The sequence below is a fragment of the Phodopus roborovskii genome, unplaced genomic scaffold, assembly GCF_943737965.1.
Source record: "Phodopus roborovskii unplaced genomic scaffold, PHOROB, whole genome shotgun sequence".
NCBI classification, from domain to species: domain Eukaryota; kingdom Metazoa; phylum Chordata; class Mammalia; order Rodentia; family Cricetidae; genus Phodopus; species Phodopus roborovskii.
In genome coordinates this window covers 11,602,708-11,618,216 of record NW_026126629.1, presented here as the reverse complement: position 1 = coordinate 11,618,216, position 15,509 = coordinate 11,602,708, and the positions used below count along the sequence as shown (strand labels likewise).

The window sequence follows — 15,509 nt, the reverse complement described above, 5'->3', positions numbered from 1 at the left end:
GATACATTTCTCTAAGTCATTGTAATAAGACAACATGAGGATAAAATTTAAAAAGCAATAGAGAGAAAAAGTCACAATTTTCCATGCTATGTAAGTCAGCATAATTCATTTAATAACTGTGTCATATGAGAAGAGTAAATAAAGGAAAGGGAAGGGTTGTGGATACATATGGTCACTGAAGCATGTACAATTGCAAGGAAAAACAAATTACAAGGGTAGTGCTGGAAATGAAAGCATGGTGGGAAATATCTTTTGAATGCTAATTTGGTTCTTCTAGTGAACCTTAAAGTGGCAGCATCTAAGAGTGCATTGTTTATATCTCCTTGCTTGTATTGGTAGTAGTCATATAACCTGGTGGCTTTGAAAACCAAGTAAACACCTTCCTGAATCTACTGGGAATTTCCCTTAAGTGGTTCTCTACCTGGGCTCTAGCAGGACGATCATTTCATTTACAACATCTTGCTGGTGAACAGTTCTTCATCACAGGTGTTTTCAAAAATGCATGAAATTAATAAGTGCAGCAGAATCAACAATGAAACACAGCTCTCTCAGGACACAGGTGCAGCCTTTGGGGTTTGATTCACGTTAAACACCAAGACTCTCTGTCTAAAACGAGCAGTTTGTGTCTCTTACTGAAGTCCTTAGATTCGCAAGGAAGGAAATTTAATTTGTGACGAAATATTTCTGAAGAAAGAATTGTTTCTGAGTGACAAGACCCAAACTTGGGTCTCATGTCATAAATACAGACTTTGAAGAAAAATCACTTTCATTTATTGACAGATAGGAAGCAAATCTTCTTTGACTTGGTATGCAAAACATTTTCACATATATCATTTTTCTATTGTTTCTTCCTCAAACAACAAGAAGAAAGGGGCCTTGTTTCTGGCTGTATCAATCTCTCCACTAAAACAGCTGCTCTATACACACCCAGACATTGTACTGTCAAGGCTGGCTCCCACCCGCTATTTCTTCTGGTTCAGGGCCTTACCGACAGTGTTTGTGGGATCCTGTCAGGGTCTCAATCACAAAGCACTCGCCATCATTGAGACAATAAGCTAGGTCCTTGTCTCGGCAGGGTTTGAAGTGCTCTGATCGTTCAGTGGAGTATGTCGTAGTATCTGAAGAGGAGAGAAAAGAGGGAGATATGGTTGACATGTATTATCATACAGAGCACTTCTATCATCAGCTGGAGTTGTGAGTCTAGGACTATGCAAAGGCAATACCCACAGGGATTGGAGACAGTACCAATCTTTAACGAAACTAACCTACACAGCTGAATTTATCTACTGTATTAAGTTTTTTAACAGCCAGTCCTGTATCCTAGGATTCAACTAACCATAGATGAAAAATAATTCAGGAAAAATAACTTGTAACTGGGCATAAAGAAGCTCATCTTTATTGCCAGCGGTGGAGGCTAGAGGATCATGAGCTCAAAGAAAGCCAATGCTATATACAGAATACAAAGTGTTGCTTTTCCTTAGGGAAAACAAAAGCAGCAACAACAGCAATAAAAACCAGGAAAAAAAAAAGCAAAAACAAACAAAACACCAAAAACCATGCACATACACACACACAAACACAAAAAAATAACAAAAAATAAAGGATGAATTAGCTAAAGCACTCTTAGTATTGCAAGGTACTGGATTCACTTCAAAGCACTGCAAACAAAATTAAATTTGTAGCTGGGGATGTGGAGCATGCAGTGCCTTTCATCCCAGCACTGGGGATTCAGAGATGGTTGGATCACTGTGAATTCAAGTCCAGCAGGGTCTACAAAGCTAGATGCAGGACAGCCAGGATTATTACACAGAAACACCCTGACTTGAAAAACCACAAAAAAATAAATTGTATCTGTTCATACATTTTCTCCTTATCAGGATTCCCTAAGCAAAAAAAATGACATCTATTTAAACAACATTTGTATTGTACTATACATCCTAAGTGTTGGACATGAGTTAAGAAGAAGTGCATAGGAGATGTAAACACTGAATCATTGTAGGTAGGGGCTTGAACATCTAGTCAGAACTCAATTTATGCCTTGGGACCAATCTCTTACTGCATTTTAACACTGGATCACACAGGTGCTGTGGTTCTCAGCCTTCCTAATGCTGAAGCCCTTTAATTCAGTTCCTCAAGTTGTAATGATCCCGACCATAAAATTATTTCATTAATCCTTCATAACTATAATTTTGTTACTGTTATGAATCATGAGATAAATATCTAATATGCAGGATATCTGCTAAACTACCAAAAGGAGTCATGACCTACAGGTTGAGAAACACTGCTCTAGAGATTAGCCCCTCTCCAACTTGACCACACATAACATCAAGAACTGAATGAATGGTTGTAAGTCAAACACAGTCCAAAACTTTTGTTCATTTTACTTTTAACCAATATGCTGCATGAAGGATTGAAACAACATAGAATTCATTCCCTTTATCATTTCCAAATGTTGTTAAACATTTGATAAATATACATCTTAACAGTTATGTGGAGATGTCAGGTTGGGAGTGCTGTGCTTATAACTATAATCTCCCAATAGCTGGTAATTTTTCTTTCACATTTCCATTTCATTATGTAATAAAAATTTCAATGCTCCAAATTCTGGAAGACAGTAACATGTAAAGAATAATCATGGGAAAATATTTAATGGTACACACAATTGTGATTTTCAGCATTCTTTAAACATGTGCTTTTAAATCACAGTTACTTATACTTTTGTCATTAAGCAATGCATATACATGCATCCCAAATATTAAACAAGCCATAAATACATCCTAACAATAAGATGATTCCACTGCCTCATCTACATATCTTTTTCTAGTTTCAGAGTTTTGAGCAACTGAAGCAAGTCCACTGCAATGGCCTAGAAAATACATGTTTTTATAAGTAAAAGATGAAGAGAATTGGTCACAATATTTTGTACTTCAGGGTTTCAATCCCAAGTCTATCCACTCTATAATTCAATGACTTCATGGTACTGAGCCCTAATCAGAATTAGTACTCAGTAAAATATGGACAATAACTATGCCCTCCATGATATCACAAACCAATCAATTATCATGAATGAAAGATAAGATCGTTAATGACATCACTACAGTGCTACTACTAGTTAATGTGTCTCTAAGAAGTAGATATGGTTTAACAAGGTGTAATAGTTTTGGTGTATTTCAGTATTTGGATGGATATTTCAATATGATAACTTCCGAGCCCTCACTCATAAGTTATTTCTATACATTAAAAACAGGACTTTTGAAGTCCCTTTTTGTTAAAATGGGGACTATTTTCTGTTTTAAGATAACTTCCTATTAAGACTTCCCACAAGATAATAGACAAAATAGACACATTCTGTTTCCTAAATATTCTCTATGGGAAAGATCTTTAATTTTTACTATATAGCCACACAGAGTCCATGTTTTTTTCTATGTGGAATAGATGACATGCAGGCACCCCAAGCAGGAAATTCAGTATGAAACACGGCACAGTTGATGCTTTCCCAACTGCTGAAGTATGCTGTTAATTCATGATCAGCTACTTAACTTCTCCTTTAATTTCTTATTACCCACTGATTGATACTCACTGATCATTTCTCTAAGAACAGCTTTCATTAACATAACCTACAGCCGAAAAAAAAAATAAGATCCTTATTTTTATAATCAGTGGTTTTAACAAGCTACAGACTCAGAGTGCAATACAATGGCAAAGCAATTACAATCAATTAATTTCCATCTGACAATTGCGGTCTCCTGGGGTTCCCATACAATCCCACCAATTACATTGCTGTCACAGTGGGAATCATCTGTTAGCACATTACAGAGGATCAGGGACCCCACGAAGTGGTTCTGAAAAAGACCTGGATATGAGAAGATGTGAATACAGACTTGGCATGTACTTGAGTCATCTATACTCGTATCTTGAAGAATCACAGAATTAATTTCAGATACTAACTGATTTCCAAATGAGCATCTGATTATTTTTTAAAGCTCCATGAGATGGGCCATGTGAGAGTGCTGTGATACTCATATAAGTAAATCAACAGAAATTATCAGAAATTTTAAAAATCTCAGCATTCACCCAAGCATTTTACTGTGATATTCACATGGCACTTCTCATCACAAAGCACAAGATGTGGGGATAAGGTTATGACATATGATTCATGAAGTAAAAGTTCATTCTTAAAGTAATCATTCCAAAAACATAGATTGACAGGTTTCAAGACTATATTGCTATACAAACTTGAAAATAACTTATCTAAGATTATATTAAGTAACATACAGAAAACCAAAGTAACCATTACTTAGGCTGTCTATAATTTATAATCATATGTAGCCTAGCATAAAACAGCAGGCATTGTGGATAACACCCACTAAAATTGATAAAACCTGTTTATGAGCATACATACATATCTGTCTGTATGTGTTTAATGTTTAACATAAAATCATTACAAAACTCATAATATAGAACATAAAATAAAAATCAACTATCATATATCATTCATTATATTGTTTTTGTGTCCTACCTAAGGTAGCAAAACAAATGAGATATGTCTTCAGTCCTTTAAATTTAAATTCATGGGCTACATCAGGGATCAGATACCACATTCTCACCTACAATCTCAGCCAATCCATATGGGACATATTTATAGTTTTTAAAATTGCAGTACCATTAAGAGAATCTAGCACACTAAGCTGACTATAAAGTGCACATTAATATTTTTTGCATGTATTTAATCAAATTTATTTTTAGAAGCATATAATTTGGTAATTTTAACAAAATTATGCTATATTTATTTATGAATTTTATGCTATATGAATGAAAGACTTGGTAAATTGATACTTCCATGAATCCCATTTTTTCATAGTTCTTCTTAGGCTCACATTCACTAGAGCATTATTATTAAATACCCCTCTCTCTTCCTGTCTATGAATATCATATATGACAAGACTGAGTACTTCTGAGAACAGTAGGTTCACACCCTTCTGACCTCTAATTTCATAGACGGTTTAACAAAGATGTGCACATAGCAGATATTTATAGACTGGTACATATGTTTATGCTTGGACAGTTTTCTATGTTTATGTTGAAAAGTGTGATTGAATTTTTTTTTGTCATCATAAGAAATGAACTCATGGGCTAGATAGATTAGATAGATGGCTGTGTGGTCAAGAGCATTTGCTACTCTTGCAAACAATCTGAGTTTGGTTCCCAAAACACACATGGAGACCAGGAACTGCCTATAGCTACAGTGCCAGGGTCTCTAATGCCCTCCTCTTCTTACCTTCCCAAGCATCAGTCATAAGTGGTACTCACAGACAAATGCAAGCACACACACATACTTAAGCAAACAGAACAAAAAAATCATAAAATATCTGAACAATTCAATATTTCAAAGTTTAGTCTTGAGAAGCACCTTAAAAACAACTTAAGAGCCAGATATGGTGGTGCAAGCCAGTTGTCTCAAACTGGAGCTCCATGGAGTATGAAGGAGAAAGACAAAATTCAATGGCAGCATGGGCAACACAAGGAAACCCACATTTAACAACAATGACAAGAGCAAAAAAAAAAAAAATACAAAAACAACTTAAAATGTAGATAAAGGATGGAGACCTTCACAGAAGTAAAGTTAATTCTGTGGGATGGAGGACAATGATGAAGAAATCAAAACAAAAATTAGGAAATGATTTTAAGGGAAAGGATCATAAAGGGTAGAGGAAGGATGATGGCTTTAAAAAATGCATAAAGCATGAAGGCTACATAAAGCATAAGGACATCAGGCCAATGACTCAGGGAAAGAAGGCAGGTTGGTGGTTGAGGAACCTGACCACAGGGGCTGGGCAATTATCTGGACCACTCATCTGGCACTTTGTTCCATGTGGTTTAATGTGTTTTCTTATTTTTATTGGGTTTTGATCTCTCTCCCCAAGGAGGTCACAGAGAGGGTTTTTTTTTTTCTTTCACTTTTGTATTCTTTCCACTTCATGTAGCATACATACTAAGCAATCAGCACAGTAATTAAGCACACTGTAGGAAGCAGTGGTAGTTAATTCATTAAAAGCAAAATGGGAAGAAAATGTATGGCTGGAAGACAGGAATCCCTGTGGATTTTTGCAATGAAAGTTAATTTATTAATGACTAAGAAAATGGCTTATTTTCCCTTTAAGTACTGAGTTGAATTTGAGTATCACTTTGGGAGAGTTTCTATGTTCCATACACAATACCGCATACACTGTGGGAACCCCTATTTCTGTTGCAAGAACAAGAATGTGAAATTGGCAATTACAGATAAGAATCACACTAGACAGTCAAGGATGGAGAGAACTTAGTTCAGAGCACTGCTGTTTCTGAGGACTTCTCAAAAGATCAGCCCTGGAGTACTATGCTGAATGTGTGTTATTTAACTGTCAGAGGAAAAGAAGAAATTGTAGCAAGAAGATCACCTACAGAAGAAAGTAACGGGGCAGAGAGAAGACTGGGTAAATCTTTCACACTCCTGGCTGGCAAATGACAGTTTCAGCAGGAAGTTTTCCACTTCTCTCTGATAGCTCATCACTTGACAGTTCTCTAAAGGGAAGTTAAGACTGTAATGAGCAATCCCAAAGGTTGAAAATACCTTGAAGGTGAGAAAAGAGATTAGCATATGGTCTTTATCTCTGGCAACCTCTTCTAGGGCAGCCGTGTAAATGAAAACTGCTCCATATATTGAAATTCCCTGTTGAATCTTCCACTTATCTGGCACCCAGGAAGAAACACTGGTGTGAGATTGATTTATAAAATATTTAATACAGTGTTGTTTGAAAGGAAAACACACCATTTCTCAGCTGGCAAGCAGAAAAGATAGCTTTTATTGTCCCTACCATGAGAGATCAGACAATTGATCTCTTTGCTAGAGTAGGGAAAATGGGAATGCTGGGCACAACATTTTGAGGTTCAGATGAATGCCAGTACTGTTGAGAGAACTGAAGGCTCTTGTTGTATCTTAAAGACACCCATCCTCACAGCAAATGCAGGATGGCCACCTTTTAAATTTGCATAACATGCCTACTACCTTCCTGCTAGAAATACTAAAGTCTGTCGCAGTAGTTGGCTATGGTAGGGCATTGCTGTAATCCTAGCATTCCAGATGCTGAAGCAGATAGATTATGTATCTGAGGCCAATCTCAGATTACACCCAGAGATTCTATCAAAAAAAGAGCAAAGAAAGAAAAGAAAAGAAAAAAAGAAAGTAGGAAGACAGGAGGAGAAACACATACAGAGGAAAGGGGAGGGAGGAAATAATGATTGGAAGAGAAAACTACCTCTGCTTTGCTTAAATAAACCTACATGGGGCATATCATGTTGGATGGAAGTAAAATTGCTTTTTAAATGAAGAATTTATCATTAAAGTCAATATCTATCCTACCTATATACAACACCAATCTATACAAACTGCTCCCACCCCGATGGTAATAGTAGTCCCTGCCATTGGAATCAGAACCCTTGCATTCTGTGCTTATTCGTCCCAAACACTATTTCCCCTCTTCAAATCATGGTACTGAAAAGACACACGCTATGCAACCTACAGTTTCATTTTTCTCATCTTGTTTTAATCTCTTCACTGAGTCGGCCTTTGTGACCAGCCTTTCACCAACTTTCATGCTGCATGTACTCTTGACTTCCTGCTCTGTCCTCTTGATTTTTTTGGCAACATCCCCTCATCTATTCAACATTTAAATTGTGGATTACTAAAGACTGGTCTCCAAATCACTTCTAAGCATACTCAGAATCATTACTGATCAATCATCTTTCAGATAACACTGCAGCTGTTGATCTTGAGGCTTTTTTTGTCCTCATTTGATGATTGCAGTTTGGAAGCCTGACAGATGGCATCCTTGGTTCTAGGGTTCATTGTTCTTAGCTGATAACTTCCAGACTCACAGAATGCAGTTTGCTTCCCACTGGCCAGGATCTTATTTCTGTTCTTTGTTCTACTTATTCCCCAGGGCTTTTCCATTCCCAGTGTGGTTTTCAAATCAGAATTATTGGAGTCACCTGCAGGCTACTGTGTTAGACATGGGAACTCAAGAGGATCCATCCTAGACTCACTGCATTTAAACAGTGGGATTGGATCCTGAGTGTCGCTTTTGTAGATCCCTCAGGTGACAGTCATGCTTCATGCATTCTGAGCCTTGATTACCTATTTATTATCATCTACAGGTCAGTAGTTGACAATTGTTTACTTATTGCCCAGGAGTTTCCCACAGTTTCTGTCTACTTACACTGCCAGGATCCATGAAAAGGGGTCCATACCATCTCTCTACAAGTTCAGAGAGCTAAATCTGTCTTAATGTCCATAAGACATTAGCTTGGCAGCTACAGGATGTTCTGGCCTTGGTGGTGAATATCTCTTTATCTAAATAAAAATAGGTTTGGGCCCAGATGCATTTACTTTCGACCCTGAAAGCCTAATGACAGGTGTGGCTACAAAATACCTGGAGGATTAAGGGAAGCAAGCCTCTTTGGCCCTTATACATGATAATAGAAGTCTTCTTCCATATGTCCTCTCTGTTGGTTGAATACATAAAATGGTATATTAATAAACTAAGGGTGCATTCAGTATGGATTGAATTTGCCCTGCTGACAGCTATCCTGTGTCTTTGTTCTTAACCCCTTTTAGCTAGCCTTTCCCTCATCCACACACCCCCACTCAGGTACAAACTTGGGGCTGCTTGCCAGTCTCTGACTGCAGCCCCAAAAATACAACCCCAGACATTACCTTTCATCTCCATAGTCTCCTACAAAGCACCACAAGAAGAATCTATAGAAAACTGACTGAGCTCTTGTATTTCAAAAGGAGCACCCTTCAGGATATGAAATCTCTCTAATCTGAGAGCATTGGTTTGACTGTGATTCCAGAATCCTAGGGGAATCCTTCTTTCGATCTTCCATATGGAGTCATAAACCACTAGTAATTTGCCTCTGATCTTTTGAATATGCCATGTCTTTCTATCTCTCCTCATCTGATTTAGATCTTTTCATGACCTCCTGCACATAAGGAAGGCACTCTAAGATGAATTACCCACACCAAAATCTCTGCAAAATATAAGTTTGCTAAAGTCTTCCACCACCTCCCAGGTTAGAGGGCAGTGTTACAATCTGCTTTGCTAGAGTCTGCTATCACACAGAACTGCAGTGTGACTGCTGGCCTCATTATTCTCTCAACTTTCCCAAAATGGTTGATGAGTCCTGGAGACCAATCGAGTCCATTGCCATATCCTCTTATTTCCTCTCAGGGTCCAACACAAAATACATTCACATTGCATGATTTCTGAGGGCCAGTATTAGAATGATTACAGTATAACGAATATCCTAACATTGCAGCCTCATACCTACTTTCAGTATAATGTAAATGCTACCTTGTAGCTCCATACCAGCAAAAAAAAAACTTTTAGAGTGCAATATATATATATATATATATATATATATATATATCTATATATCTATATCTGAGGCTGAATAATAATAATTCAGGGTACTTTTAATTTGATGTTGCAGATGCCATTAAAGTTTTATTTTCATAAGCATGTTTATGTTTGTTGATTCAAGAACACCAGTTTAAAATTACTTAATTATTTTATACAGAGGATATCAAAGATACTTAATATGTGGTATGGGCATGATATATATATATATATATATATATATATATATATATATATATCTGTGTGTCTGTGAAATTGAAGGGTTCTATAGCCCACTGCGCTTACAAGTGTTAACTACTTGATTTTTGGATTAATGCAGATGGCTCCTGGGACTTTGGAAACAAGTATCTATGGTGGTATGGCAACAGACATCACTCAGATATGTTTGAACAGTGTCTACTTAGCAACCAGAATATAATCACTGCACTATCCTATCAATTTATATAATTAACGAAGTGCATGACTTTTAGGATTTTTCATGTTCTTCATCTGTCATCTGTGTTAAGTTTCAAATCCAGATAAAACATCTGAGATCCCTATTCAGTATATCAAAGTGGATCTGGCTTCCAGGTTCTCCCAGCATCCCTCAGTCCCTATCTATTCGAGGGTATGGTTGGCATACTTGCCCTCTATCCTGAACTCTTCAGACCAGGGACTGGGCTGCCTATCCCAGTAGAGGCTCTTCCCTATATAATCAAACCAATCTGGTTACACAGCCCTTTTTGTACCTTTAGCATACTGGCTACTGCACCTGGTTCCCCTCTCTTCTTCCCCCTCCCCCTACATGGCACAGTTCAGCCTGGTCATGTCCACTATACTTTCCCAGATGTCCCTGTCTCTGTCTTTGCTTTCCCTTTTGTCTACAATAAACATTTTTAAATCATATCTAGGAGCAGCCATGCCCTTTCTTTTCCTTTCCTTTTTCTTCATTTCTTTACTTTTTCTTTTCCTTTTTTTTTTTTTTTTTTTTTTTTTTTGCATTCAATTAGCACATTCAGTTTTAGGATTTGAAACAAGATGGATTTGAGATAATAGATTTATTAAAGTCCATATGGAATAACAATGCAATGCTTGGAGTAATTTTATTTATCAGATGTAAATATTTCCTTCATTTCAAGAGAAAGAATTAGAGCAAGGAAGGATCACGCACTATTCTTAGGATTTTGTAGCTTATCGATAAAAACAAAGTTCCACACATTCTCTTCATGATTCACAGGCTCATTTTACCAAGTGTTGAATATATATAAGGCATATATATATATATATATATATATATATATATATATATATATATATATATAATCTGAGCTTCCCTCTGTGAAATATTCTCACAGATCTTCTGTAAGTAAATGTGTCAGCAGCCAGGAAACACTATTCTCCACAAATCATTTATCTGTATTCACTTATCTCCCAGCACCCATATTTGAAGACAGACTGAAACAACGGTAGGGAGTAGGAGAGGTAGGTGGGTTCAAAAATAAAACAGAAAATAGCAGGTTTCAGGACACAGTATTCATTTTTCTTTTCAAAATTTCATTTTTTTTCTCTTGTGGCTTAGAAAGAGTGTCTAAACATTGACATCATTCTCTAAAATTTTTGCATAAAAATGAACATATTCACTTTATTTAAAAATCTGAGTTTTTTTTCTGAACAGTCACAACCTCTATTTTGAGTGTTCAGAAATATGACCTCCACCTACAGTATGTGGGGCATAAAGGGGGCACTGGCACGGCACTTCACATGGATCCAGGCTCCTGCCTATGCTAACTAAATTAGTATCATAGATATAAGAAAATTCATGGAGGTTTGTCTACAAATTATAATATGAAGAAAAGAATTTGAACAGAGGAGTTTCCAAAGAAACTGTCAAATATACCTTGCAGAATATTTATTTCAGCTGAATGAAAAATCAAAATAAATTTAAAAAAACAAACAAACCAAAAAACATGTGAAATCATACTAAGGGCTTCTCAATAGGCAATAGTTGCTCAAGTACACAGATTACATCCTCAAGCTTTCTTGAATCCCCAAGACAGATTGCATGTTGCTAGTTGCACACAGAAAATAAAGAAATGGCATCAGAGGCAGCCAAGGAAATAAATGCAAGCACACACTTGATGTGTTGGGATCAAAAGAAATGAAGGGACACATGAAATACACTGAAAGTCAAAAGCACGCTAAAGGTGATTAAATAGAACATTGTCATATAGAAAGAAGGGACCGAAAAGGAGAAGAGAGGAGGTGAAGAGAGAGAAGAAAATTGCTACTAGAAATTACTGGAAAAATATCATGTTAACTCTTAAATGCTGCTACATTTATTTGAAACAGAATGGCATTTTCACAATCAGTAAACCATTTATCATTTTGACAACATACAAGTCTTTGGGATATGCAGTCAGGTTATGAGACAATTACATCGTTCTTCAAATCTCTTCACATAAGACACCTGCTCTCTCAATCCACTTCCTTAACAGTCTTAGTTTCAGCTGCCATGTTTACCTTCTTGGAGATAGTGTGGGTCTTAGCTTAGGCAAAAGAGGAATCACAACTGTACTCTGTGCTTTAATATCTGTATCTGGAATCAGTTGTTTAGTAATGGATTTTTGATGATATGGAATTATACTCTAGTATTGCTCCTCACTGGCATCTGGAACATGAATAAAAGAAATGAACTAAATCATAATAACTCACTGGGTTTCTTGGCCCCTAAATGAGTAAAGAGGAAAATGCATTTGTAGTGAACTTACTACCTTTAAGAAAAACAATCATGGTATTTTTTTTTGCTTCCCCCTTTTGCTAAATAAGTTATCTAAGTTATCCTACATTTATTAAGTTTCTTCTGTAAATCTCATTCTTCAATGTCTCTGCATGATGCCAATTAAAGTCAAATTTTCATTGAGTATCTACTATAACCTGCTGAGAATTGCATGAGTTCCTGAGGTAGGAAAATGGGGAAAACAGATCAGAGATAACAAGGAAGGTGGCTGTTTTAAAGAGACATCCAGGCAACTACAACTGTTGTGTGTTCAAGGTATGTTCTGCTGCATGCTGAGTGGGGCAGTGTTCAACACTCAATACATGTTTGGAGATACTAACTGTGACTGAAGTATTTTAAAGAATAGAGAAAATCATCAAAGGATAGACCATGGTTTTCTCATTTTCTATGAAACCGACAGATCAGCTATCATCAGAAGCATGATGCTATCGTCACACAGATTTGAGAAAGAGAAATGATTCTTTTTTTCCATTATTCTGTGAAATAATAGTTTAAGGTTTTACTTTTACCATATAGAAAAGGGAATCCCTCAGTGGTTGGTCCCTTAATAATCTTTGGAGGTATAGATGAAAGATATAGGGTTAGAATACATATCACACCAAAAAAACAATCTATGTATCTTCTCTGACTGTTGACTTAAAGATGTCCACTTGACTTCATAAAGTTATTATATTTCTGACAGATTAATATAATTTATTATATTATTTCTTCATTGTTAAGAATTGAAAGTACTCTATATTTATTCCAGAGATCCACTAAATAGTAATCATGTTCATGTTTCTTCTCTTTTCATTTGCATAGACAATTCTTCAAAGAATGTATACATGTGGTAGTCCTCCAAAGAAAAGTAGTTCAAAGTCATTCACATTTACTAAATATATGAATATATTAAAGATATAAGCCTTTATAATCAATACTTTGAAATTGTTTACTTTTTAATTTTAGTATTATTATTTTCTATTGAAAACATTCTTCTCTCATGCAACACATCCTGACCATACTTTGTAAGACTCAAATTGGAGTTCTCTATTGGCTCCCCTGGCCTTAGAGCACCAGGAAACCCCTGGAAGATGCAAAAGAAGAGGAAGAATTGTAGGAGCCAGAGGGGTAATTCATAACACAGGCCACGAATCAACTAAGCAGGGCTCATAGGGGCTCACCAAGACTGAAGTAACAATCATGGAGCTTGGGTGTATCTATGGTAACCGGTCCTCCACACAAATGCTGTGGCTGTGTAGCTTGGTGTTTGTATGGAGCTCCCAAAAGTGCATGTGGGGGTGTCTCTGACTCTTTCTCCTGCTCTTAGGATGCTTATGCTTTTCCTTCCACTAGGTTGCTTTGCCCAGCCTTGATATGAGGGTTTGTACTTAGCCTTATTGTAGCTTTATATGTCATGTTCAATTGATATCCCCTGGAGGCCTGATCTTTTTTAAAGGGCAACTAAGAAAGAGTGGATCTTGAAGAAAGAAGAGCTTGGATGGGGTAATTGGGAGGAGTAATGGGAGAGAAAGCTGTGGTCAGGATGTACTGTATGAGAGAATAATAAAGAAAGAAAGCAAGAAGGAAAAATATTGGATTTGGGCATATCAATACATACCTGAAATTCTAATATATATGAGGGAGGTAGAGGCAGTGATTTTTGAGTTTGAGGCCACAATGTGGCTACACAGAGAGACAATGTCAAAAAACAAACCAACATGCACACACACACATGCACACACACACACACACACACACACACACACATACACACACACACACACACACACACAGAGAGAGAGAGAGAGAGAGAGAGAGAGAGAGAGAGAGAGAAAGACTTAAGATACTAATAGTCTGTCATGTTGAATGAAGACTTAGGGAGAAATAAGAAAGTCCTATGGACACAGCTAGGGTAAGGAGTGTGCATTGTTTAAGTTCAAGTCTGACCAGACATGCCTTGGGCCATAGTTTGCAATGAATTTAAAATTCTACATTAACTTAACAAAAAAGTTTGGATTATAGTGTTCCCTCAGTGTGGGAATCCACAGAATTGACTGCATTCTATTTTAACTTAAAGGTCAGAGAGGTTTGCCCTGCCCTTGCTCCTACAAGGTCAAACATCTAAGATGTCTGGACTAAGATGTAGATGCAACAGGATTCTTGTCCTAAGGTGTGGTTACTGCATGACCTGCCTAAACAACAGAATACTCACCTCAGGATATATTTACTTGATGTTCCAGGTACTAAAGAGGTAATTACTCAGTTTGCTCCTTGTATCATTGGAAAGGTAGTTCTTTGCCTTCTCACCCTCTTTTAAATAGGTGTATAAGGAACTTTGAACACTGAAACCTAGACAGACTCCCTATTTACTGAATGCCCTCCTGACTCTGACTCTAGCTCTCATGTCTTGTTTGCGTCTTTTCTCAGTTCACACTCTCTTTCTCAGGTACAAACCTGGATTAGCTGGGGGACCAGACAGATGGCACCCAATGAGGGGCCCAAACAAGATGGCCCTTCAACATGGGGATGTGATACCTCAGTAACAACTACAACAATTTAGTCTGATTTACATAGTAGCTGATGTTTGGGTAAGTGCCAGAAGTGAGCCCTTCATCACTAATTAGATTAGAAGAACACTGTGATTTTCCTTCTACACAATAAAAAAGGTTATAAGATAATAAGATATGGCCTTTTTATAAATATAACCATGTGTGATGGTGTACTGGATTATATTCTACGAACCAGAATCATCTAGGAAGAGGGAATCTCAACTGAGAATGTTTCTCAATCAGACTGATCTGTAGACTAGATTGTGGGTATTTTCTTAATTAATGATTGATGTGAGAGGGCCTGGCTGACTGCAGGCTATGCTACCCCTTGGCAAGTAGTCCTAGGTTGTATAGAAGAACAAGTGAGCCATGAGAGGCAAGCCAGTATATAACATTCTACCATGGCCTCTACATGAATTACTGTTCCCTGCTTGAGTTCCTGCCTTGACTTCCTTCAATGATGGACTATGATGTAGTATGTGTAAACCAATTAACACTTTCCTCACTCTCTCTTTCTCTCCCTCTCAAAAGGAAAGAAAATAGATTCTTCTTTCATACAATATATTCTGATCACAATTTCTCTTCCCTCAACTCCCGCACATTCCCTCCTGCCAATCTACTCTCCATCTGCTTCGTGTTCAGAAAAGAGCAGGCCTCGAAGAGATGAAAGCCATACAAGACAAAACAAGATACAACAAGACAATGTGAAAGCCCTTACATTGAGGCTGGGCAAGACAATGGGAGGAA

At 37.0% G+C, this 15,509-nt stretch overlaps 1 protein-coding gene across 9 annotated transcripts in view; it reads right to left on the bottom strand.

Moving 5' to 3' along the window:
- Positions 1-15,509, bottom strand: part of Nrg3 (neuregulin 3) — a 970,742-nt gene that overhangs the window by 549,594 nt on the left and 405,639 nt on the right. For all 9 annotated transcript variants that reach the window (XM_051206895.1, XM_051206901.1, XM_051206896.1 and 6 more), the window contains exon 2: positions 989-1,118. In XM_051206895.1, the coding sequence (XP_051062852.1) occupies positions 989-1,118 (130 nt within the window). The remainder of the gene's footprint in view (positions 1-988; positions 1,119-15,509) is intronic.